The following is a 23,768-nucleotide window of genomic DNA, read 5'->3' as shown; positions in this document are numbered from 1 at the left end:
CCAGAAACCATGCACAAAAGGGGATACTTGGACCCTGAAGCCAGGATCGGCACCAACGGCCTAGCTAATTAACCAATTGAGGGCAGGATTTTAGGTCCTGTCCCAACCTAAGTCCCGAAAAGTAGACAACCACCCACCGAGAGGGATAGGGCATCCGCCAGGGCCCAGTAGATCCCACGGGTCAGCGTCTGAGGGGCACGGCTCCCAACCAAAGGACTGGGAGCGGACTCCTGCGTTACACACCAGGAAGTCCACCACGGAAAACACAAAGTGCAGAGGAAAGGAGCATTGACCACCAGCCCAGGTGTGGGACCAAATATACCCATCTGCGGCAGCCGGCCACCATCACCTTGGTTTACCAAAGGACTTGTGTGATTTAATCAACTGTGAGTAACATCCCCGGCTTGACCAGGTGCGCCGGCGCCTGCCGTTACCATCCCCTGCACAGAGACATTGGGCCCCGGGGCATCCATCCCTGCCCACGGAGGGGTTAACATCCAGCTGCCAGCCCATCGCCCCCGGCAGTCCCACAGCAGCAGCAGTGGTGATACATCTCACCACACACCATGGGGAGCGTCACAGACAGTTTTCAACAACACCCATACAAATACGTCCCCTTTTATTCGAAGTGTCCGCGTAACCCCCGGGTCCGGTAGAGTCCCTCGAGCCATACTGCAGATCGGGATCTGAGCAGCACGACTGCTGGCGTGGGGGCGGCACATATGCCCATTTCTACTTTAGGAAGCCAGTATGGTAATTTATGGCTTGTTCTCCAAAGGAGTTTTCCTGGAGGCATGTAGTCTTCCCACCTTTATGACGCTGCCCAATCCCCGCTCAACAGCATCTGAAACTAGTCAAATAACTCTCAAGATCTTCTTGCAAGACCATTTTGCACAAAGACTTTCCTGAGCACACGTAGTCAAGTCACATCGAGAACGGGGAGATCCCACAAGATCACGCTGCTAAACCAATCTCAGATGCTGCCGAGCAGTGATTGGACAGTGTCATAGAGGTGAGATGACTACATGACCCCGGAGAGAACTCTGCTAACGAACCCTCTTCGATCACAAGCCAAGAATTAGCATACTGTGTGCAAAGGAACGAAGGGCATATCTCCGCAACGGAGGTGCAAAATAGAAAACAGTGGCACATTCAGGGGAGCATGTCACACGCCCCTTATTTGAGGGACATGTGACAAACTCCCTTCAAGCATTATGCTTGAACTCCCTTCAAGCTCTTACATATTTATCTGCATTTTATGTAGCATGAATAGTATTACACATTATATTTACTCACATAATATCACATGTATACAGAAATAGCAACATTATATTACAATTATAACTGTATTTTACACTTTATTGATTATTTTTGCAATTGTTTAGTTATAGAAAAATAGTGAAATATTCTTTATATAATTTACTGCAAAGCATTTTAGTGTTTAACAGCATTTTTCTGTGATTATTTGATAAGAAATATGCATTAATTCCGAGGGTGGATCTTTAGCAGTCTGGCAGAAGCATTCACTAAGGGCTCAATTCATTATTATATTTGCATCTTTTTATGTGTTTTTTTTTCCACAGTTTTTTGCCTTATTCTTTTTTTAATTAGTACCTTTATCAAAGTCTAGGTTATACGTGTTTGCTTGTTTTTTATATTCGTTATTGGCGATCTTGAGGTTTTCAGCTAATTCATCCATTACACATTTTTTATAAATGTATTCCAGTTACTCCCTGGAGTGATTTTATGGAAAGCTAAACTTATTTGAAAATTTTACGACGTTTTAGTGGAACATGTGACACATAGTGCTAAAATCTGGTAAACAAAATAAAAGAAGTAATATAAAAAATAAGAAGATCTTTGAATTTGTGCAATACAAGGTGCCCAACTTTGAAGAATTTAGGGCAAAAAAGCATCAATAAACACCACAAGACATAAAATAAACAAAAGTAACAAAAAATAAACAACTGCAAATAATACATTGATCCCTAAGTTTTTCAGCTAAAAGTTTGTGAAAAAGTTTATGGGAACTTACTAAATATCATCAAGGAAAGGTAAAACAAGGAAGAATTGTTTTTACTAAACAAGGTATCAGGGTTAGGCCTCATGCGCATTAGTATATTTGGGACTCAAATCTTAAAGAGGCTGTCAACTACTAGGACAACCCATTCTCATTCACCATGTTTGGTTAAATTAACATGAAAAAAAATATATACCCACCTCCCATGCCAGAGCTATTTCAGCAGTATCAGCGCTTTTGTTCCCAGGGCTCATGTGAGGTTCTGACATCACAAAAGCCACGCACTCAGTTCCCACCAGCTTCTCTCTCACCACCTTCGGAAGAACGAGAAATCAACAGGAAGTGTGTGACATGCCATAGTTATCACTTCCTGTAAATTAATCATATGTCTGAAGTTTGGGAGAGATAGGCCGGCAGTTATTGGGCGCGTGGCTCTAAAGACATAACAACCTCAAATGAGCCCCAGAAATTAGAGCGCCAATACCGGTGGAATAACATCGGAATGGAGAATGAGAATGTCCTAGTAGTGGACAACCTCTTTATAGATCTGCTAAATGAACAGTTGTGTAGTTCTCTCTCTGGGGTTATTTCAGTCATAAAATGTGGGGTGGCATGGTGGCTCAGTGGTTAGCACTGCAGTCTTGCAGCGCTGGGGTCCTGGGTTCAAATCCCACCAAGGACACTATCTGCAAGGAGTTTGTATGTTCTCCCCGTGTTTGCGTAGGTTTCCTCCGGGGTCTCCGGTTTCCTCCCACAGTCCAAAGACATACAGATAGGGACTCTAGATTGTGAGCCCCAATGGGGACAGTGTTCCTGATGTATGTAAAGCGCTGTGGAATTAATAGCGCTATATAAATGAATAAAATTATTATTATTCAAATGTGCCTAAGCCTCAAATGAAATCTAATATATAAAGCTGAATGTGTGTGTGTTTGTGTGTGTGTTTGTGTGTGTGTATGTCCAGGATTGGCATCTGCACCGTCGCAGCTACAGCCACAAAATTTTGCACACTCACATGTCTGGACCCCGAGAGCGTCATAGGCTATGTTTTGAGGGGAAATTTTAACCCTGCGCTTTACAGTTATCCACCAAAAAACCTGCCTACATTAAAGCGAATGGAGCTGGGAGCCACAGTGCAGCCAGAACTTCAGAAGAATGCGCAGCCACGCCCTTATATGGAATGTTGGCATGTCACAATGCAGCCAGGGAAAGAGACAGACAGGGTAAGAAACAGACATAGACAGGGTAAGAGACAGACACAAAGAGACAGACACAGACAAAGAGACAGACTGACAGGGAAAGAGACAGACACAAACAAAGAGACAGAGACAGACAGGGAAAGAAAGGGAAAGAGACAGACAGGGTAAGAGACAGACAAAGACAGGTAAAGAGACAGACAAAGAGACAGACACAGGGAAAGAGACAGAGGGAATGAGGAAAAGAGACAGACAGGGAAAGAGAGGGAAAGAGACAGACAGGGAAAGAGACAGACAGGGAAAGTGACAGAGATAGATAGACAGACAGGGAAAGAGATTGAGACAGACAGAGAAAGAGACAGAGACAGTCAGAGACAGACAGGGAAAGAGACAGACAGGGAAAGAGATAGCGAGAGAGAGACAAAGAGATATATACAGAGGGGGAGACAGACAGAGAATGGGAGAGAAACAGAGAGACAGTTACTATCCCAGGCGTTAATACATTCTATTTATACATTCTATCCCGGGAATGTTAATACATTCTATTTTGTTAACAACAGTTATTAACCTGGGCGAAGCCGGGTAGTACAGCTAGTATATTTATAAAATTAGTAAACCTATTAAAGAAGTTCATATGCAAAGTTTAAAATGGTTATTAGATGGAAACACCCTATAAATTAACCTTCTGGGGGCTATCTGGATTTAAACTGCATAGTGGCCCCAATACTATTTATTACATCATGATTTACTTCAATTTGTTATCGGTAACTTTGTATATCGATCTTTTATCGATTTTCATTTTTTGAGGGCTTAAATTAAAAATAGATATCCATAACAGGAGATCAGCAGGGTTTTGTTTTTTAAAAAAAAAAAAAAAAGAATCATTCACTTCAATGAAACAGCTTTGTTCCAAAAACTATACTAGGATATGGTATAGTTTTTGGAACAAAGCTGTTTCATTGAAGTGAATGATTCTTTTTTTTATATTATACACCTCATTCCCAGGATCATTGCAGTCACATCAAACCTCCAACAGCAATAATTAATAGGGATGATCGAATACTTAGATTATTCCGAATACCTCGCCGCTATTCGACGATTCACGAATATTCAATGCACAATTTAAGTCTATGGGAAACCCGAATAACAACTATTCGGTACTATTCGGGCTTCCCATAGACTTACATTGCACATCGAATAGTCGAATAGCGGCGAGGTATTCGGAAAATATTCGATAAGCCGAATATTTGAAGTATTCGATCATCCCTAATAGTTAACTGTAAAAACTTTGTGCAAAAACAGTTTATAATTTGTCTGATAATTAACAATTGAGTATTTTGATTTACAGATTATATGTATAAGAGCATTGGTAGAACAACTTTTAGGCTTATTTGCTATTTGTAAGCATGTTTGTGGTGTCATGAAGAAGCCAGAATTACAGTGCTGGCCAAAAGTATTGGCACCCCTGCAATTCTATCAGATAATACTTAGTTTCACAGGTGTTCTATGGGATTCAGGTCTGGACTCATTGCTGGCCACTTTAGTAGTCTCCAATGCATTCTCTCAAATTTTCTAGTGCTTTTTGAAGTGTGTTTTGGGTCATTGTCCTGCTGGAAGACCCATGACCTCCGAGGAATACCCAGCTTTCTCACACTGGGCCCTACATTATGCTGCAAAATTTGTTGGTAGTCTTCAGACTTCATAATGCCATGCACACGGTCAGGCAGTCCAGTGCCAGAGGCAGCAAAGCAACCCCAAAACATCAGGGAACGTCCGCCATGTTTGACTGTAGGGACCGTGTTCTTTTCTTTGAATGCCTCTTTTTTATTCCTGTAAACTCTATGTTGATGGCTTTTCCCAAAAAACTCTACTTTTGTCTCATCTGACCAGAGAACATTCTTTCAAAACGTTTCAGGCTTTCTCAGGTACGTTTTGGCAAACTCTAGCCTGGCTTTTTTATGTCTCGGGGTAAGAAGTGGGGTCTTCCTGGGTATCCTACCATACAGTCCCTTTTCATTCAGACGCTGACGGATAGTATGGGTTGACACTGTTGTACCCTCAGACTGCAGGGCAGCTTGAACTTGTTTGGATGTTAGTCGAGGTTCTTTATCCACCATCTGCACAATCTTGCGTTGAAATCTCTCGTCAATTTTTCCTTTCCTTCCACATCTAGGGAGGTTAGCCACAGTGCCATGGTCTTTAAACTTCTTGATGACACTGCGCACCGTAGACACAGGAACTTTCAGGTCTTTGGAGATGGACTTGTAGCCTTGAGATTGCTGATGCTTCCTCACAATTTGGATTCTCGAGTCCTGACAGTTCTTTGGTCTTCTTTCTTTTACCCATGCTCAATGTGGTACACACAAGGACACAGGACAGAGGTTGAGTCAACTTTAATCCATGTCAACTGGCTGCAAGTGTGATTTAGTTATTGCCAACACCTGTTAGGTGCCACAGGTAAGTTACAGGTGCTGTTAATTACACAAATTAGAGAATCACATGATTTTTCAAACAGTGCCAATACTTTTGTCCAATTTGGCTTTATGCCAATTTTTTTTTCATTGAAGACAAATTAAATGAAGATAATAATACCAAAGAATTTGTGATTGCAATCATTTTCAAGAAGAAACTGAGTATTATCTGACAGAATTGCAGGGGTGCCAATACTTTTGGCTAGCACTGTATATTGATGTCATGTCTGCTATCAGCGCTACATTAATTGCATGTTTAGAAAAGAAGCCAATTCATCAATCCATTGATTCCAAGACTTGGGGCCTTTTTGATTTTCAGTGTGCATGTTTCAGCTGATTGTCGGTATATAAAATTTTAATGGAGACAGAAAGGTGCCTAAAACCTGACTGACAGAGCTGTGTGAATGTGTCTCAAAGAAGTCAGGATCAGCCATCATTATCAAATGACTTTCCTGTTTTAATGTTTGTTCAATTGCAAGATAGGAAGCAAACAAAATGTGGACATGGTCATGAAAGATCAGTCGTTGTGTATTATATCACTGTTTCCCTGTTGTGGAGTTAGTACCAAGACGTTAAAGGAGATACATTGTGCTAAAATATTTTGTAGAACATAATTCAATGAATTTAAAGATTTTTGAAGTTGACATTCTATATATTACAGCCTAGAACATATTTGCAATCATATTTTGTGTATTACTAGTATAGTAGCACTGGATTAAAGGCTATATACATTCTTTTACATTGAAATTTCAACATCACGGGAAAGACTGGACCAATAAAAGTCACGCTAGGTAAGGGGAAGTACCACGCGCATCGTGATAGGGAAGGGAAGGGGAACAGTCTAGGGAAGAGGAAGATGGTGACCCCTGACTAAACCTTCCACTAGCCCCTGGCTGCTCTGACCACACTAGATAGGTTCACCACCGATGCGTCGAGCAGGATACCAGACCCTGACTGACCCTAGAACTGGACCCTAGGTAGGGAACGTAAGGGATGAGTGCTTGGTCAACCTCAATAAGCTGTATAAAAGACACAGGGAGCACACATGGGAAAGTACATGAACATCTTATCTCCAGGATGACTCAGGGAGAGGTACAGCAACAAACCACACTGTTTCTTCAGATGGATACAACCCGACTGCTTGCATCCAAGGCCTGTATAGGTTTTTAACTATCACCAGCAAAGACCAAGGGGAAATGACACCAAGGGAAGTGCTGATGATTAACAGCTGAAAGGTAAGGAACTCTGAAGGGTCCTAAAGGAAAAGAGATTAACCCCCAAGCAGAAAAGAAGGGAATGTCACTGAGCAGTTTGTGTAGCCAAACGCTATGACCTTCTACAGTCAGACACTACAGGACTGTCTGTCAAGCTTGACACACTCATGACAATAGACATGTTAATCATATGCAAATGTTAAAAAAATGGAAACAAAATTTACTACACGTCTCGACTTATTCATTATTAAGAATGAGCGTCATGCACAGAAATAAACACAAATACCTTGGCTTCTATCAATAAGGTTGTTAATGTTCTCTGAGGATTGTTCTGCCGGTGGCATGCACTGGTACTGGAAGTTCAGTATGGTACCTCATGGCAAAAAAATCTCTGAAGATCTAAAAAAAATGGTTGCTCTAGATAAAAATGGCCTAGGTTAGAAGAAGATTGCTAACACCCTAAAATTAACATATTTTTCGCTTTGTAAGACGCACTTTTTTCCCCAAAATTGAGGGGAAAATAGGGGTGTGTCAAACAAACCAAATCTAGCTTACCGGGAAGCGCTGCAGAGGTGGAGCAGTTGAGCAGACTCACATGAGGCTTGTGTCGTTGCCGTCTCCAGCTTCCTGTCATAGCAGTGGCATCGGTGGGGCTGTGGGCCTGTAGCTGGGGTGTCACGGTGGCGCAAGGAGGGCGCTATGTTTCTGCCGGCAAATGACTGCAGAGGCGGGCGCCACTATCTGCACCTGCGCTGCCTCTGACGCAATGGACTTTAGGAAAATGGCGGTGGAAGTGGCGCAGATTGAGATCTTAGAGAGTCGAGGTCTCTATCCACGCATGCGTTGCCTCTGCAGTGATTTTCCTATAGTCCATCACGTTGGAACACAACCCCTATCATCAGCCTTCAGAATATACTGTATCAGTGGGTGTATTCTGAAGGATGGTGGTGGTTGTAGTCATTTTTAGTATAAACACTCCAGGGAGGGACTAATGTAGTGGCCAAAGTGTTGTAAATGTGACTACAACTGTCTTCATCTTTCAGAATACAGCCATGTATGATATACAGTACATTGGTGTATTCCTAAGGATAAGGGGGCTGGTAGTCCCAGATCCTCATAACAGTGTGTCATCCACAGATCCCCCACAACAGTGTGTCATCCACAGATCCCCCATAACAGAGCATCATCCACAGATCCCTATAGCAGAGCCTCATCCACAGATCCCCCATAACAGTGCGCCATCCACAGATCCCCCTAACAGTCCGCCATCCACAGATCCCCCATAACAGTGTGCCATCCACAGATCCCCCATAACTGTGTGTCATCCACAGATCCCCATAACAGTGCGCCATCCACAGATCCCTGTAAGAGTGTGTCATCCACAGAACTACCATAACAGAGCGTCATCCACAGATTCCCCCATAACACAGCGTCATCCACAGATTCCCCCATAACTGAACATCATCCACAATTTCCCCATAACAGAAGGTCATCCACAGATCCCCCATAACAGAGCGTCATCCACAGATTCCCCCATAACAGAGCGTCATCCACAGATCCCTCAAACCGTGCATCATCCACAGAACCTCCTTATGGAGCGTCATCCACAGATCCTCCATCATCCCACAAGCTTCCTCTCATGTTATTCACAAACATGGTTCAAGTTACTTACAATGCTGCTGTTAAGTCTATATTGTAAAAATAATGTTTTTATAATTTTATTAAAATGTTTTAGAGCACTATTTAATTTTCCACTTCTAAAACCTAGGTGTGTCTCATAATCAGGTGTGTCTTAGGAAGCGAAAAATACGGTAAGCTGCGGCACGGTAACCAACACCATATAGCGGTTTCACGAGACAGGTTCCACTCAGAACAGGCCTCATCATGGTCGACCAAAGTAGTTGCATGCATGTGTGTCGCCCAGGGAAGGGTGTACTCGGTACCAGGCAGTTGTAAACGGGAATGTCACTTCAGGTGGCTATTGCCCAGTCGCGTGCCCTGGGGACACTTAATAAAAACGGGGTATTTACAGGGGATAATAAAGTTAATGTTCATGATGCCACCTGCAGGTTGCGATTAGGAATGGAGAACCGCTCAACATGGGTACTCCCAGGGATGGTGATAGTGGCAGCTATGGTGGTAGGCCATCCGCAGGTAGGGCTGTGCCTCGGAAATGTATGGTGTATAATGATGGAGACCACACCAGGTTAACTATAACAGTCTCTACTCACATGGACCCTCGGCTTGCTGGTTCCGGTCCTAGGAATATCAGTGCCAATGTAGTGACCTAGGTTGCTCTATCCCCGGCACTCTCTGTAGTTTGAGTCCCCGTAGTGTGGAGCATTTGGGAAACCCGACTGTCCCTTTTGGGGTACAGTCGCCTTCTCCGTACGGTGGGCAAAGCGGACCCTGTGGGAAGGTAAGTGTCCGAACCCCGATCCTAGTTTATGTTACGTCACCACCGAAGTCCGCTCCATCGACTTCTGCTCCGATCGCCAGGCGACGCTGTGTTTCTGCCGTGGATGGTGCTGGTGATGGGAGAGGAGTTGATGCCAGCGGCGCCGGTGGGCGCAGTCTCCATTCATCCACTGGTCTGCCTTTTCTGGGGATCTGCAGTGCCACTGGCTGACTGTAGGTGGCGGGTGTCTCCCAGCTGAGGTACCATCATTCAGCTACAGCCTATGGGAAGACACCATACCCTTTTTAATTCCCCTCCTGTCTGCTCACCTCTGCCAGAGATAGTTCTGAGAATTCTGGCTCCTGTTTCATCCTGTGATTTCGTGTGCTGATTACCACTTGTTTCCTGACTACCCTCCTGCCTGCTGTTTTTGTACCTCACTGCCCGTCCTGGTTTTGACCTCTGCTTGTTTCTGATTACGTCTTTGCCTGCCAATTCTGTCCCGGTTCCGCAATTCCTGGTTTGACCCTGCCTGACGACTACTCTCTCAGACTGCAGCCTTCCACAGGTAGTGATCTCCAGGGCCCTGTGTAATTCCAAATCCCTGTATAGGGGTTAAAGGGTTTCAGGGTTCTGGGGGTCCTGCTTGGCGAGTTCCTGCTTGGCGAGTGGCTTTCCTCTAGCCTGTCCATTACAGCCAGTCTGAGTCTGTGGATCCAGACAGGCGTTACAGTTTACTGCTGATGCCCCCGGATTATTTGGTTCGATGAAGTCCGTGAAGGTGTCCTCACAGTGCAGGTATTTATCAAACCGTTTGAAACTTGACATTTGAACTAGGGCCCTGTGCCCCGTGTATGCTCAGGTCCCAACGGTATCCCGGTACCCGTCCTGGCGACCTTTCTCATGTGCCCCTGGGGTCACCGTTACACGGACCCAGCTCAGGCACGTCCGCACACCTCTCCTGTGTGCTTCTTCTCAGACTGCCTCTGACTTACTGACCCCTTTCACCAGGCTGGCTATACCCAGGGACTCGTTCCCTTGGCGACCATCCCCTTCCATGGTTAACCCTTTATGCCTATTGTGGAGAGGAGAACTAGAATTTAGATGTGTGTTGGTAGAATCGGCACTGGTACTCCAGGTCGCAGGGGGTAGGTCCTGCATACCCTAGAGGATGAAGTTCCTTGTAGTGCCCTGAGGTTCTCAGGGGTGCTACACATGTGCTCAGCATCATATCCACAGGTTGAATTTTCAAACTAGACGTATTAGTGCTGCCAGCATTGCTGCAGAGGTGAAAGGGGTGGGGAGGTCAGCCTGTTACTGCTCATACCATACAGCGCACACTGCATCAAATTGGTCTGCATGGCTGTCGTCCCAGATGGAAGCCTCTTTTAAAGATGCTGCACAAAAAAGCCTGGAAACAGTTTGTTGAAGACACGCAGGCTAAGGACATGGATTACAGGACCCATGTCCTGTGGTCTAATGAGACTGAAATAAACTTATTTGGTTAAGATGGTGTCAAGCATGTTTGGCAGCAACAAAGTGAGTAGCACAAAGACAAGTGTGTCAAGTGGTGGGAGTGTCTTTTTTGGGGCTGTATGAGTGCTACCAACTGTGGGGAGCTACAGTTCATTGAGGGAGCCATGAATAGCAACATTTACTGTGACATACTGAAGCAAAGCAAGCCCAGTCACAGTCACGACCTCATCGACCACGATTGTTATGCCCCTGGTCACACAAAATTTACACTGTTATACTGACTACTTTACATTGTATCAAAGTGTCATATCTTAAGTGTTTGTGATACACTGTAACATTTCACAGAATAGCACCAGATTGAAAGATTGGCCTATGAAAATCTCTAAAAAATACATGATCACTAACACAATAAAATAGTTCATGTTTTGTAAGTGTAATATGATTATATTCATAGCAGTGCTGCTGCTAACAGCATTTCTATTGATCATGTGATAAACTTGCGTTAAAGAGAAAATACTTCTGTATCCTAGAGACCCCTACACCTGCCTCATCCCTTCTGTCAAAACCTGTAATGTGGATACTAATGTTTTCAAAAAATTGTAGAAAACACCCCAGCACTACCTTTGCATGATAATTGCTATGGGTTGAAAAACATGTGGCTTTAAAACAAGGATAGCATGGTGCTCACTTTGGGAGGCCAAGTTGCATGAGCCAACAAAATACAATGGGAGAAAAATTGAAAAGGGCACTCACAATCCTTAAAAAACAAGACTTTATTTACTCACATTTAAAAGTCCAGGCAGGGCAAGGCAAGAGAAAAAGAGTGAGGTACAGGAGAATGGTCTACCGCCGTTTCGGAGATATGGACCAGTAGAAGCGCGCCAGACATGCGAAATGGCTGTAGACCATTCGCCCTGCATCTCTCTCTTTTTCTCCTGCCTTGCCCTGCCTGGACTTTTAAATGTGGGTAAATAAAGTTTTGTTTTTTTAAGGATTGTGAGTGCCCTTTTCAATTTTTCTCCCACTGTATTTTGTTGGATACTAATGCTTTCTCACTAATGCGGGCTTTACACGAGATGACTGATCGTGCGATGCATCGTCGGGGTCATGGTTTTCGTGATGCACATCCGGCATCGTACCTCGACATCATCTCGTGTGACACCTCCTAGCGACGCAGTATCGCTCACAAATCGTGAGTCGTGTACTCATCGCTAGGTTTCATAAAATTGTTTAATTAAAATGGCGCCGGTTGTTCATCGTTTCCGTGGCATCACACGTTGCTCCGTGTAACACCATGGGAACGATGAACACAGCTCACCTGCGTCCCGTGGCACCCGCCAGCTATGTAAAAGGAAGGAGGTGGGCAGGATGTTTACATCCCGCTCATCTCCGCCCCTCTGCTTCTATTAGCCGGCTCCCGTGTGACGTCGCTGTGACGCCGAATGTCCCTCCCACTTCAGGAAGTGGACGTTCGTCGCCCACAGCGAGGTAAGTACGTGTGACGGGGGTTAAACGAGTTTGTGCGCCACGGGCAGCGATTTGCCCGTGACGCAAAAACGACGGGGGCGGGTACGATCGCTCGTGCTATCACACGATAGATCGACTCGTGTAAAGCAGGCTTAATAAATGGCTTCAGTTAGCCCGTCTTCTCTCATCAGACACATTGTTCTATAATTGCTGTTGCCAATTAATAGCCTCAAACATACATTTGCATTTATGTCCACATTAATTCTATGTTGTTTTGTTTTACCAATAGACTTTTGTCACATATGCTCAAATTTGCAATGGACTTCAGCTGTGGTTGGCTCCATTTGATTTCATTTATAACTATTCAAGATACAAATCACAGCAGCCTATATAAAGGTGTGTGAATAGACTATGACCTAACTTCCCTTGATTTTCTTTGGCGTCAACGAACAGAGACTTCAGTAAAATATAATAAGACCTCCTAATGTGCTTACACTAAGCCCTTAAAGGGGTTGTCCTAGCAAAAAATGTAGTTTTATCAATAGATAATGGAAAATTAAACACTTCCACAATTGAATGAGTTTAAAGAAAATGTTTTCTGTGCTGAGATAAATCAATAATGGTGCCCTTGATGCTTCTGGTGTAATTGCCTGTGCCTGACTGTGTAGAGCTCTTTTAGTTGCTGGTTGTGTGTCGCCCTGGGCAAGCCAGGGGACACAGGTCACACACCACCACACCCTACATCCCAGGTAGGAACATCTAAGCTAACCAGAAATCCTTGTTGCCTTCCTCCAGGAGTCTGATGATGCACACCAGGGGGTGGGCCAGGCGGTTGGCTCCGCCCACCGAGGAGTTCACAGCTCTGGAGGCGGGAAAACCAGGCGGATAAGCTCGGGGAGTGAAGGAGTAAACAGCTAAGATGAGCTAAGGAAGTGAAAGTAGAAGCAAAGTAAAGTAGTAAAGGAGGAAAGCAAGAGTGGTGACAGAGAGAAAGCCTGAAGGGTCCAGCTGTGTGTAGGACCAGGTCAGCAAGGTCAGCAACGGCGGTGACTGTCTGGAGGGGGACCGTTTGGAAGTTCCTGGAAGGGCCCCGTTGGCTGTGTGCCCGGCGGTCTGGAGCAGTGTTCCGAAGGACAGTCAGCACCAGGGCAGGGGCCTCTCGGACCCCGGCAAGGCTAGGAGTCGCCAAATTTGCCGAATCCGTCAGTGAAGGGGACGTAGATCCCCCAACAACCAAGTCCCGATTGAAGGCAACAGCCCAGCCAGTATAGAAGAGACACCGCCACCGCCAAGGCACCAGTTTCTTAGGGCCAGCGCCTGCGGGCAAAGAGTAGAGCTCCCCCGGTCCAGCTTGAAGCCGGGAAGCGGGTTACCGATGGGGACCCATCGCAACCAACAAGTACACCAAGGTGCTAGGAAAAGGGACATCACCGTCACCTACCGGGAGAGCAAGTGCAGCCGTCCGTGGGACCGTCTTACCAGCCGTTTGGTTTACCGTAAAAACTGTGTCAACGTCTCAGGCTGAGTGAGTACCACAGTGCCGCAAGGCACAGCGCTGCCCCCGCGTCCCTGCGCCCACCAGGCCCTGCACCTCCCTCACCGTCACCGGGCCCCGGGATCACCAACCCCTACCCACGGAGGAGCAACACAACACCTGGCTGCTCCGCATCACCATCCCCGGGAGCCCCGTATAGAGCAGCGGTGGTGAAATCACCACAACCGTGGGTGGCGTCACGGACAATAATCATCCCCACACCCAACAACCCCCCTTTCACTCACGGGCGAGGAGTGCCGCTCGAGAAACCCCCGGGATCCGGCCTATAGCTCGAGCCACCACTGAGCAGCGGCCGCCGGACCCGAGCAGAAGGGGTGAGCGTAGTGTGCTGACACCCTCCTCCCCGCCCGCGACAGTTGCATATGCTGCTTCTATGGATTTCACAGACGTTAGCAAGTTCAGGAACAAAAGTGGATATACTCTACTGATGCCATGTGCAGGGGGTCTTCTAGCTGCTGATTTGTATGATACCCCTCACTGACTGTTTCTTTCATGTAAGTAAAAAGTGAATGTGCAATAGCAGAGGACCTTTCATCTCATCTCAATAACGCACAGCAGGACAATGGATTTATTTTTATTTATATTAATATATATATATATATATATATATATATATATATATATATATACAGTATATACAGTTAGGTCCAGAAATATTTGGACAGTGACACAATTTTCGCGAGTTGGGCTCTGCATGCCACCACATTGGATTTGAAATTAAATCTCTACAACAGAATTCAAGTGCAGATTGTAACGTTTAATTTGAAGGTTTGAACAAAAATATCTGATAGAAATTGTAGGAATTGTACACATTTCTTTACAAACACTCCACATTTTAGGAGGTCAAAAGTAATTGGACAAATAAACCAAACCCAAACAAAATATTTTTATTTTCAATATTTTGTTGCGAATCCTTTGGAGGCAATCACTGCCTTAAGTCTGGAACCCATGGACATCACCAAACGCTGGGTTTCCTCCTTCTTAATGCTTTGCCAGGCCTTTACAGCCGCAGCCTTCAGGTCTTGCTTGTTTGTGGGTCTTTCCGTCTTAAGTCTGGATTTGAGTAAGTGAAATGCATGCTCAATTGGGTTAAGATCTGGTGATTGACTTGGCCATTGCAGAATGTTCCACTTTTTTTCACTCATGAACTCCTGGGTAGCTTTGGCTGTATGCTTGGGGTCATTGTCCATCTGTACTATGAAGCGCCGTCCGATCAACTTTGCGGCAATTTGGCTGAATCTGGGCTGAAAGTATATCCCGGTACACTTCAGAATTCATCCGGCTACTCTTGTCTGCTGTTATGTCATCAATAAACACAAGTGACCCAGTGCCATTGAAAGCCATGCATGCCCATGCCATCACGTTGCCTCCACCATGTTTTACAGAGGATGTGGTGTGCCTTGGATCATGTGCCGTTCCCTTTCTTCTCCAAACTTTTTTCTTCCCATCATTCTGGTACAGGTTGATCTTTGTCTCATCTGTCCATAGAATACTTTTCCAGAACTGAGCTGGCTTCATGAGGTGTTTTTCAGCAAATTTAACTCTGGCCTGTCTATTTTTGGAATTGATGAATGGTTTGCATCTAGATGTGAACCCTTTGTATTTACTTTCATGGAGTCTTCTCTTTACTGTTGACTTAGAGACAGATACACCTACTTCACTGAGAGTGTTCTGGACTTCAGTTGATGTTGTGAACGGGTTCTTCTTCACCAAAGAAAGTATGCGGCGATTATCCACCACTGTTGTCATCCGTGGACGCCCAGGCCTTTTTGAGTTCCCAAGCTCACCAGTCAATTCCTTTTTTCTCAGAATGTACCCGACTGTTGAGTTTGCTACTCCAAGCATGTCTGCTATCTCTCTGATGGATTTTTTCTTTTTTTTCAGCCTCAGGATGTTCTGCTTCACCTCAATTGAGAGTTCCTTAGACCGCATGTTGTCTGGTCACAGCAACAGCTTCCAAATGCAAAACCACACACCTGTAATCAACCCCAGACCTTTTAACTACTTCATTAATTACAGGTTAGCGAGGGAGATGCCTTCAGAGTTAATTGCAGCCCTTAGAGTCCCTTGTCCAATTACTTTTGGTCCCTTGAAAAAGAGGAGGCTATGCATTACAGAGCTATGATTCCTAAACCCTTTCTCCGATTTGGATGTGAAAACTCTCATATTGCAGCTGGGAGTGTGCACTTTCAGCCCATATTATATATATAATTGTATTTCTGAACATGTTTTTGTAAACAGCTAAAATAACAAAACTTGTGTCACTGTCCAAATATTTCTGGACCTAACTGTATATATATATATATATATGCAGCCATAGAGCTTCCAGTAGCGAACTATTGTGATTTTGAGAGATGAGCTCATTGGATAATATGCTCGTTACTTAGATGAAAATAATAGGCAGTGAGAAATAACATCATCCGAAACGGCAGCTAGAGAAGTCCCTGTCAAGCGTGATCAGTATGGTAAATTCACTTTTCCTCACTCTACTTCATAACCTCTATGGGATCGTTAGAAACAGCGTGTGTAACCATCAGCTAAAGCAGCACTACATGCTTGGGCACAGGCAGTTACACAGGATACAGCAGGGGCACCATTACAAGTTTATCTCTGCACAGCAACATTTTTTTAAACACATTCAACTGCGCTTAATTTTCTATTATCTAATGATTAAGGTACACTTTTTTTCATGGTACTTCTTTATTTATCATGAAGTGCTTATGAGTTCCTTCTTTTGTATAAAGTGTTGATGATTCTTCATTTTTGTAGAAATTGCTGATGAGTCCTTACTTTTGTATATAGTATTTCACTAGGGTGTCTTGCACGCCTTCTCAGCTCCATTTTACTCACCTCATATGGTTGCCTTGACCTATCGGTCTGCTACTGCAGGCTCGGGGACTGCCCTGAGAGTGGCCACCATCAGAGCTCCTAGTGAAGACCAGGTAGTCATTTAGCGAAACTCTCCAAGGTAAGCCTGGCCCATGGCGCAGTGGGTCCACATTCACTGGCGTTACAGTAAGATCAGACCAAGAGCCGAGTGAGGAGCAGACTAACATAGCACCTGCTAGTAGGGAATAGGCCAGGGAAGCAGAACTCTGCTGGTCCCAGTGGATATAAATTCCAGCAGAGTCTGACCTTGCCTTCCTATAGCCAGGTGGAGAGTCTCCAGACAGGAGGGTACCACAGAGCTGGGAGTGCTGCAAAGCAGTTCAGGAAGAAGACCTGCCCCTAGGGGGAGCAGAGCAGTAAACGTGGTGAGTAGGACGGTGCTGAGAAGGTGTGCAAGACACCAGCGTGACAGAATCTTTACATTTGTATATAATGCTTATAAGTTCTTACACTTGTATAAAGTGCTGATTTGTATAAAGTGCTGATGAGTCCTTATTGTTATATAAAGTGCTGATGAGTCCTTACATTTGTATAAAGTGCTGATGAGTCCTTATTGTTGTATAAAGTGCTGGTGAGTCCTTACATTTGTATAAAGTGCTGATTAGTCCTTACATTTGTATAAAGTGCTGATGAGTCCGTATTGTTGTATAAAGTGCTGTTGATTCCTTACATTTGTATAAAGTGCTGATGAGTCCTTATTGTTGTATAAAGTGCTGATGAGTCCTTACATTTGTATAAAGTGCTGATGAGTCCTTACATTTGTATAAAGTGCTGATGAGTCCGTATTGTTGTATAAAGTGCTGTTGATTCCTTACATTTGTATAAAGTGCTTATGATTCTATATTTTTGTATAAATGGCTGATGAGTCCTTCCATTTGTATAACGTGCCAATGAGTCCTTACTTTTGTATAAAGTTTTGATGAGTCCTTACATTTGTATAAAGGGTTGATGACTGAGTCTAAATCTTTGTATAAAGTGCTGTTGAGTCCCTGTTATGTATAATCAGTGGGCTCATCTGACAATTGTTTGGCAGAATGTTTGTTATGTTTAGTTGTGTTTTATTTGCTAGAATGTGCTTTCAAATTAAGGTCTAATTCAGACTGGAACTTTAAAACCACGTTTTGCGTAATACTTTTGGATGCAATACAACAAACCCATAGGAATATATGGGAGTCAGGTAGTACATCTGGAATGTAAACATGGTTCTTGATGTAATACATGTGTTTTGCTGAACCAAACTTACAGCATGACTATACTGTCGCGCATCTAAATGATGCCTAACTACTCTGCTTGTGCAATATTTTAGAATAAACAGGAGGGAGCAAATAAAATGTTCAGTGAAAAGTTATAGAGGACAAATGTTGTGACATATCATTGGTGGAACCTGTGCGGCTGCACAGGGGCCTGAGAGGTATGGGGGCCAATTACTACCTCCAAAATAGGAGGAATTGTACATTATGATGAGCTTTTGGCTTGCTGAGGGCATACAGTTAGGTCCAGAAATATTTGGACAGTGACACAAGTTTTGTTATTTTAGCTGTTTAGAAAAACATGTTCAGAAATACAATTATATATATAATATGGGCTGAAAGTGCGCACTCCCAGCTGCAATATGAGAGTTTTCACATCCAAATCGGAGAAAGGGTTTAGGAATCATAGCTCTGTAATGCATAGCCTCCTCTTTTTAAAGGGACCAAAAGTAATTGGACAAGGGACTCTAAGGGCTGCAATTAACTCTGAAGGCATCTCCCTCGTTAACCTGTAATCAATGAAGTAGTTAAAAGGTCTGGGGTTGATTACAGGTGTGTGGTTTTGCATTTGGAAGCTGTTGCTGTGACCAGACAACATGCGGTCTAAGGAACTCTCAATTGAGGTGAAGCAGAACATCCTGAGGCTGAAAAAAAAGAAAAAATCCATCAGAGAGATAGCAGACATGCTTGGAGTAGCAAAATCAACAGTCGGGTACATTCTGAGAAAAAAGGAATTGACTGGTGAGCTTGGGAACTCAAAAAGGCCTGGGCGTCCACGGATGACAACAGTGGTGGATGATCGCCGCATACTTTCTTTGGTGAAGAAGAACCCGTTCACAACATCAACTGAAGTCCAGAACACTCTCAGTGAAGTAGGTGTATCTGTCTCTAAGTCAACAGTAAAGAGAAGACTCCATGAAAGTAAATACAAAGGGTTCACATCTAGATGCAAACCATTCATCAATTCAAAAAATAGACAGGCCAGAGTTAAATTTGCTGAAAAACACCTCATGAAGCCAGCTCAGTTCTGGAAAAGTATTCTATGGACAGATGAGACAAAGATCAACCTGTACCAGAATGATGGGAAGAAAAAAGTTTGGAGAAGAAAGGGAACGGCACATGATCCAAGGCACACCACATCCTCTGTAAAACATGGTGGAAGCAACGTGATGGCATGGGCATGCATGGCTTTCAATGGCACTGGGTCACTTGTGTTTATTGATGACATAACAGCAGACAAGAGTAGCCAGATGAATTCTGAAGTGTACCGGGATATACTTTCAGCCCAGATTCAGCCAAATGCCGCAAAGTTGATCGGACGGCACTTCATAGTACAGATGGACAATGACCCTAAGCATACAGCCAAAGCTACCCAGGAGATCATGAGTGCAAAAAAGTGGAACATTCTGCAATGGCCAAGTCAATCACCAGATCTTAACCCAATTGAGCATGCATTTCACTTGCTCAAATCCAGACTTAAGACGGAAAGACCCACAAACAAGCAAGACCTGAAGGCTGCGGCTGTAAAGGCCTGGCAATGCATTAAGAAGGAGGAAACCCAGCGTTTGGTGATGTCCATGGGTTCCAGACTTAAGGCAGTGATTGCCTCCAAAGGATTCGCAACAAAATATTGAAAATAAAAATATTTTGTTTGGGTTTGGTTTATTTGTCCAATTACTTTTGACCTTCTAAAATGTGGAGTGTTTGTAAAGAAATGTGTACAATTCCTACAATTTCTATCAGATATTTTTGTTCAAACCTTCAAATTAAACGTTACAATCTGCACTTGAATTCTGTTGTAGAGGTTTCATTTCAAATCCAATGTGGTGGCATGCAGAGCCCAACTCGCGAAAATTGTGTCACTGTCCAAATATTTCTGGACCTAACTGTATACTGTTATTGTACAAGGGCCCTTTTCTGTCTGTGTTCGCCAATGAATGTTACAAAACTCTCTGGAGAAGAAGAATGTCTGCTGTGAATCATGCCTATTCAGGGACGGACATATTATTGTGCAACCTGTGCAGCCACACAGGGACCCAAGAGGTAAGGGGGCCCATTTCAACCTCCAAAGCAAGAGGAATTGTACATTTTGATGAATTATTGGACTGATAAGGGTCCATATACTGTTTTTGTACAAAGGCTTTTTTTCTTTCTGTATCAGCCAGTGTGCCTATTGCATATGAATGTTAAGGGTTGTCCAGTTTAGAACATACAACATTGTTAAACATGACAAAATAGCATTTATCTGAAAACCAGGTCATAAACTCACAGTTTTGTATTTTTTGTATGAAAGTTATACATAATATTACTGCTAAGTATGACTCTTTTCTAGGGTACTGTGGAAATGAAGGATGCCTGAAAATTATGGTTAAAAGGTGGATACCTTGTGTAATAAAGTATGTGTTTCCATTTGAAGAGTTGTCCAGGACTTTCAGAATAATGTCCTTATTCTCATGAATAGCAGATTGGTGGGAGAGTCTTAGGCGGGCTTTACACGTTGCGACATCGGTAACGATATATTGTCGGGGTCACGTCGTTAGTGACGCACATCCGGCGCCGTTACTGACATCGCAGCGTGTAAACCCTAGGAGCAATGATCACCGATCGCAAAAACGTCAAAAATCGTTGATCGGTGACACGTCGCTCCTTTTCATATTGCTGCTGCTGCCGGTACGATGTTGTTTGTCATTCCTGCAGCATCACACATCACTGTGTGTGAAACCGCAGGTACGACAAACATCTCCTTACCTGCGTCCACCGCAAATGCGGAAGGGAGAAGGTGGGCGGGATGTTATGTCCCGCTCATCTCCGCCCCTCTGCTTCTATTGGCCAGCCGCTTAGTGATGTCGCGGTGACGTTGCTGTGACGCCGAACGCACCTCCCCCTTGAAGGAGGGATTGTTCAATGGTTACAACGACGTCGCCGACCAGGTATATGCGTGTAAAGCTGCCATAGCGATAATGTTCGCTACGGCAGCAATCACCACTTATCGCATGTGCGACGGGGGCGGGTGGTATCGCGCACCACATCGCTAGCAATTGCTAGCAATGTCGCAGCGTGTAAAGCCCGCCTTAAGCTGCATTTACCTGGAAAGATAATCGCTCTGTTTAAACAAGGCTTTCACTGCCAAAAACAATTCCAGGCTATGCGCACTGAATTACAGATCGTTGAGTGCCCATCATTTACAGCGTAAACAGGCTATTAAATGACTGCTAATGTGTATATGTTTATGGACCGGCGGCCCTTTAGTGGTGCCAATCACTTGGCGTTAATGAACCCTTTTACCTGGCACCCCCACCAATAAGCTATTATCAGCTCTAATGGCGGCTGGATGTAAATACTGTTTAAAATAATAGCTTTTTATTTCAAAACTATTGCGTCATTCCCCTCCTCCATTAGTGGCCCTGTGACATTATCATGGGGTGCTGTTAGGTTGTCTTGACAGCCAGGGATCAGCTCATGACCCCTGTCGCTGTTATGACATAGTTCCTGTGAATGCCGACTGAGTGCCAGCGTTCATAGGAGATCAGCATTTCTGCTGTACAGAGTGGAGTTATTGGTGACGTTGATGCTAATGCTGAAGCACCGTTCTGAACAACAGAAGCGATCGGACTATATCGGCTTGAAATCCTCTAAGGTGCCTTTTAAAAACAAGACAAAATATAAGCTTTAAAAAATGTGAAAAAAAAGTTCTAATCATCCACCTCCCTTTTTCCCTATTGAAAATGAAACAATTTAAAAAAAATCACATATTTGGTATTGCCCTGTTTAAAAATGCCCTTTCTATGAAAATGTAAAATAAATTAATCTGACCGGGAATTAGGTTTTTTTGGTTGCCACAACATCACAATAAACTGCAATATAAGGCGATAAAAACATTGTATCTACGCAAAAATGGGATAATTAGAAACCAAAGCTCAAAAAGTAAAAAATAAGCTATCACTGAGTCCCAGATCCCCAAAAATGAGCACGCTACAGATCTCGGAAAGTTCGACAAAACCGCTATTGGGTTTTTTTGACAAATTTCTGATTTTTTTTTCACCACTTAAATAAAAATAAAACTCTAAATGTTTAGTATCTATGAACTTTAGTGACCTGGGAAACATAATTCAAGTCAAGTCATGAACATGGTAAATATAAAAACCTAAAAACAATCGTAAAATTGTATTATTTTTTTTGCATTTTTTTTTTTAAACACCAAATTTTATTCCAAATTTTCATATGCATTACATCTTGTTAAACAATATAGCAAGTATGGATTCACCATGTCCATTTACAGGTTATTGGCAATTAACTATTCCTCCGGTTTCCCTTGTTTCCCCCCCCTTCTATTCTAAAATAACCCCCCCAACAACTTAGCACACTTTTGTCCTCCTGTCTAGCCCACACGAAGAATACCCAACCACGCCTCATGTTCCCAGGGTCTTATCTGTGCTTAAGGGAACTAACACCTCTCGTAAAGCTTTGTATAGTGAAGTTATGTTAATTTCCCGCTGCTCCTGCATAATAAGTTGGTCCATGTCATTTATCTCTTGTTTTTTTTGCATTTTTACGGCACTTGGAATTGTATTTCCTATTTTCCAGTACAATATGGGGCAGAATGAATGGAGTCATTTAAAAGTAAAACTTGTCCAGCAAAAAGCAAGTCCTCATTTGGCTATATTGACGGGAAAATAAAACAGGTATGGCTCTTGGAAGAAAGGGAGGAAAAAACGAATGACGGAAAATTGCCATGGGGTAAGGGATTAAACTGTGTAATGGTGGGTAGGATTGGGTAGGGTGGCGAGTGAACCTAGAGATAGGTCATCAATATAATACTCCTGGACAACGTGAAACATTCAACATGCTCTAATATAAATACATTCTAAACTCTGAATATGTGTTATATATCTATGGTCTTTGACTTGCTATGCTAATGTTATACATTAATAACTGTTTGCTTTATTTTCAGCAAAACCCAGAAAGTAGGAGCAAATGATGGCACCATAAATGATGTATGGAGGAACAATAGTAATATGCCTGTCGTATTAAACAACCCTTACCTGGAATGTGATCAGGTATGACAGATGTTCGGCTCTTATATTTTACGCTAATTTGTATGATACCGGGATTTGGCAGAAGCATTACTTGTCATGGTTGTTCTGGATATTGTCTCCAAATCTCATCTATGTTCTATCATTCATTGAGTATTATAATCCTAAGGACAAATTGGTGTTCACTATTGACTAACAGTCAAGATTGTCACTTATTTCTGACAAATCAAACATTACATTGTGCATTCTGGAATGCGTCCGATAATCTTCTGAGACCGGGCCATATTTAATAACACCTATTTACTTCAATCAATGGATATTTCTAAAGCTATTTATGACCTTTTATATCTTGCGCATTGTTATACTATGATGTTTTAATACATTTTTTTTATCTGAAATATTAACAGCAAGAGCTTTGTGAAACTTAAAATAACAAGAGACATACAGCGAGAAATAACGGCAATCTGAACTTCAGAAAAATCAAATGAGAATTAAGTGGAGTGTAAAACACACAGAACCAAATGCAAATGATTAAATATTTTATTTATGCCAAAATTAGAAAAACTGCTTTCAATCCCATGGAGAGCACTTTGCCGTTGGCATATTGGTAGCTTATTGCATTCAATATAAAGCACACTGCGATGCCCTCTCGCTGGGTCTGCTACCTGCTTTCTAATTAAATCTGAAAACTTGAGGTGCTGCAGGGTGAGAGGAGAAGAATGAAACTGAAAGAGCTGCCTTTATGGTGACGGTGATTCAGACAAATTCTGACAACACTGTGCTCTCTGTTTACTACAGT

General features: G+C 43.4%; 1 protein-coding gene across 6 annotated transcripts in view; it reads left to right on the top strand.

Annotated features, from left to right (window-relative positions):
* Nucleotides 1-23,768, top strand: part of NOS1 (nitric oxide synthase 1) — a 672,503-nt gene that overhangs the window by 508,714 nt on the left and 140,021 nt on the right. For all 6 annotated transcript variants that reach the window (XM_075324076.1, XM_075324084.1, XM_075324068.1 and 3 more), the window contains exon 3: nt 22,888-22,993. In XM_075324076.1, the coding sequence (XP_075180191.1) occupies nt 22,888-22,993 (106 nt within the window). The remainder of the gene's footprint in view (nt 1-22,887; nt 22,994-23,768) is intronic.

The sequence above is a fragment of the Anomaloglossus baeobatrachus genome, chromosome 1 (assembly GCF_048569485.1).
Source record: "Anomaloglossus baeobatrachus isolate aAnoBae1 chromosome 1, aAnoBae1.hap1, whole genome shotgun sequence".
In the NCBI taxonomy this organism is placed as follows: Eukaryota; Metazoa; Chordata; class Amphibia; order Anura; family Aromobatidae; genus Anomaloglossus; species Anomaloglossus baeobatrachus.
Note: the sequence above shows the minus strand (reverse complement) of the source record. Positions and strands in the feature narration are given on the sequence as shown.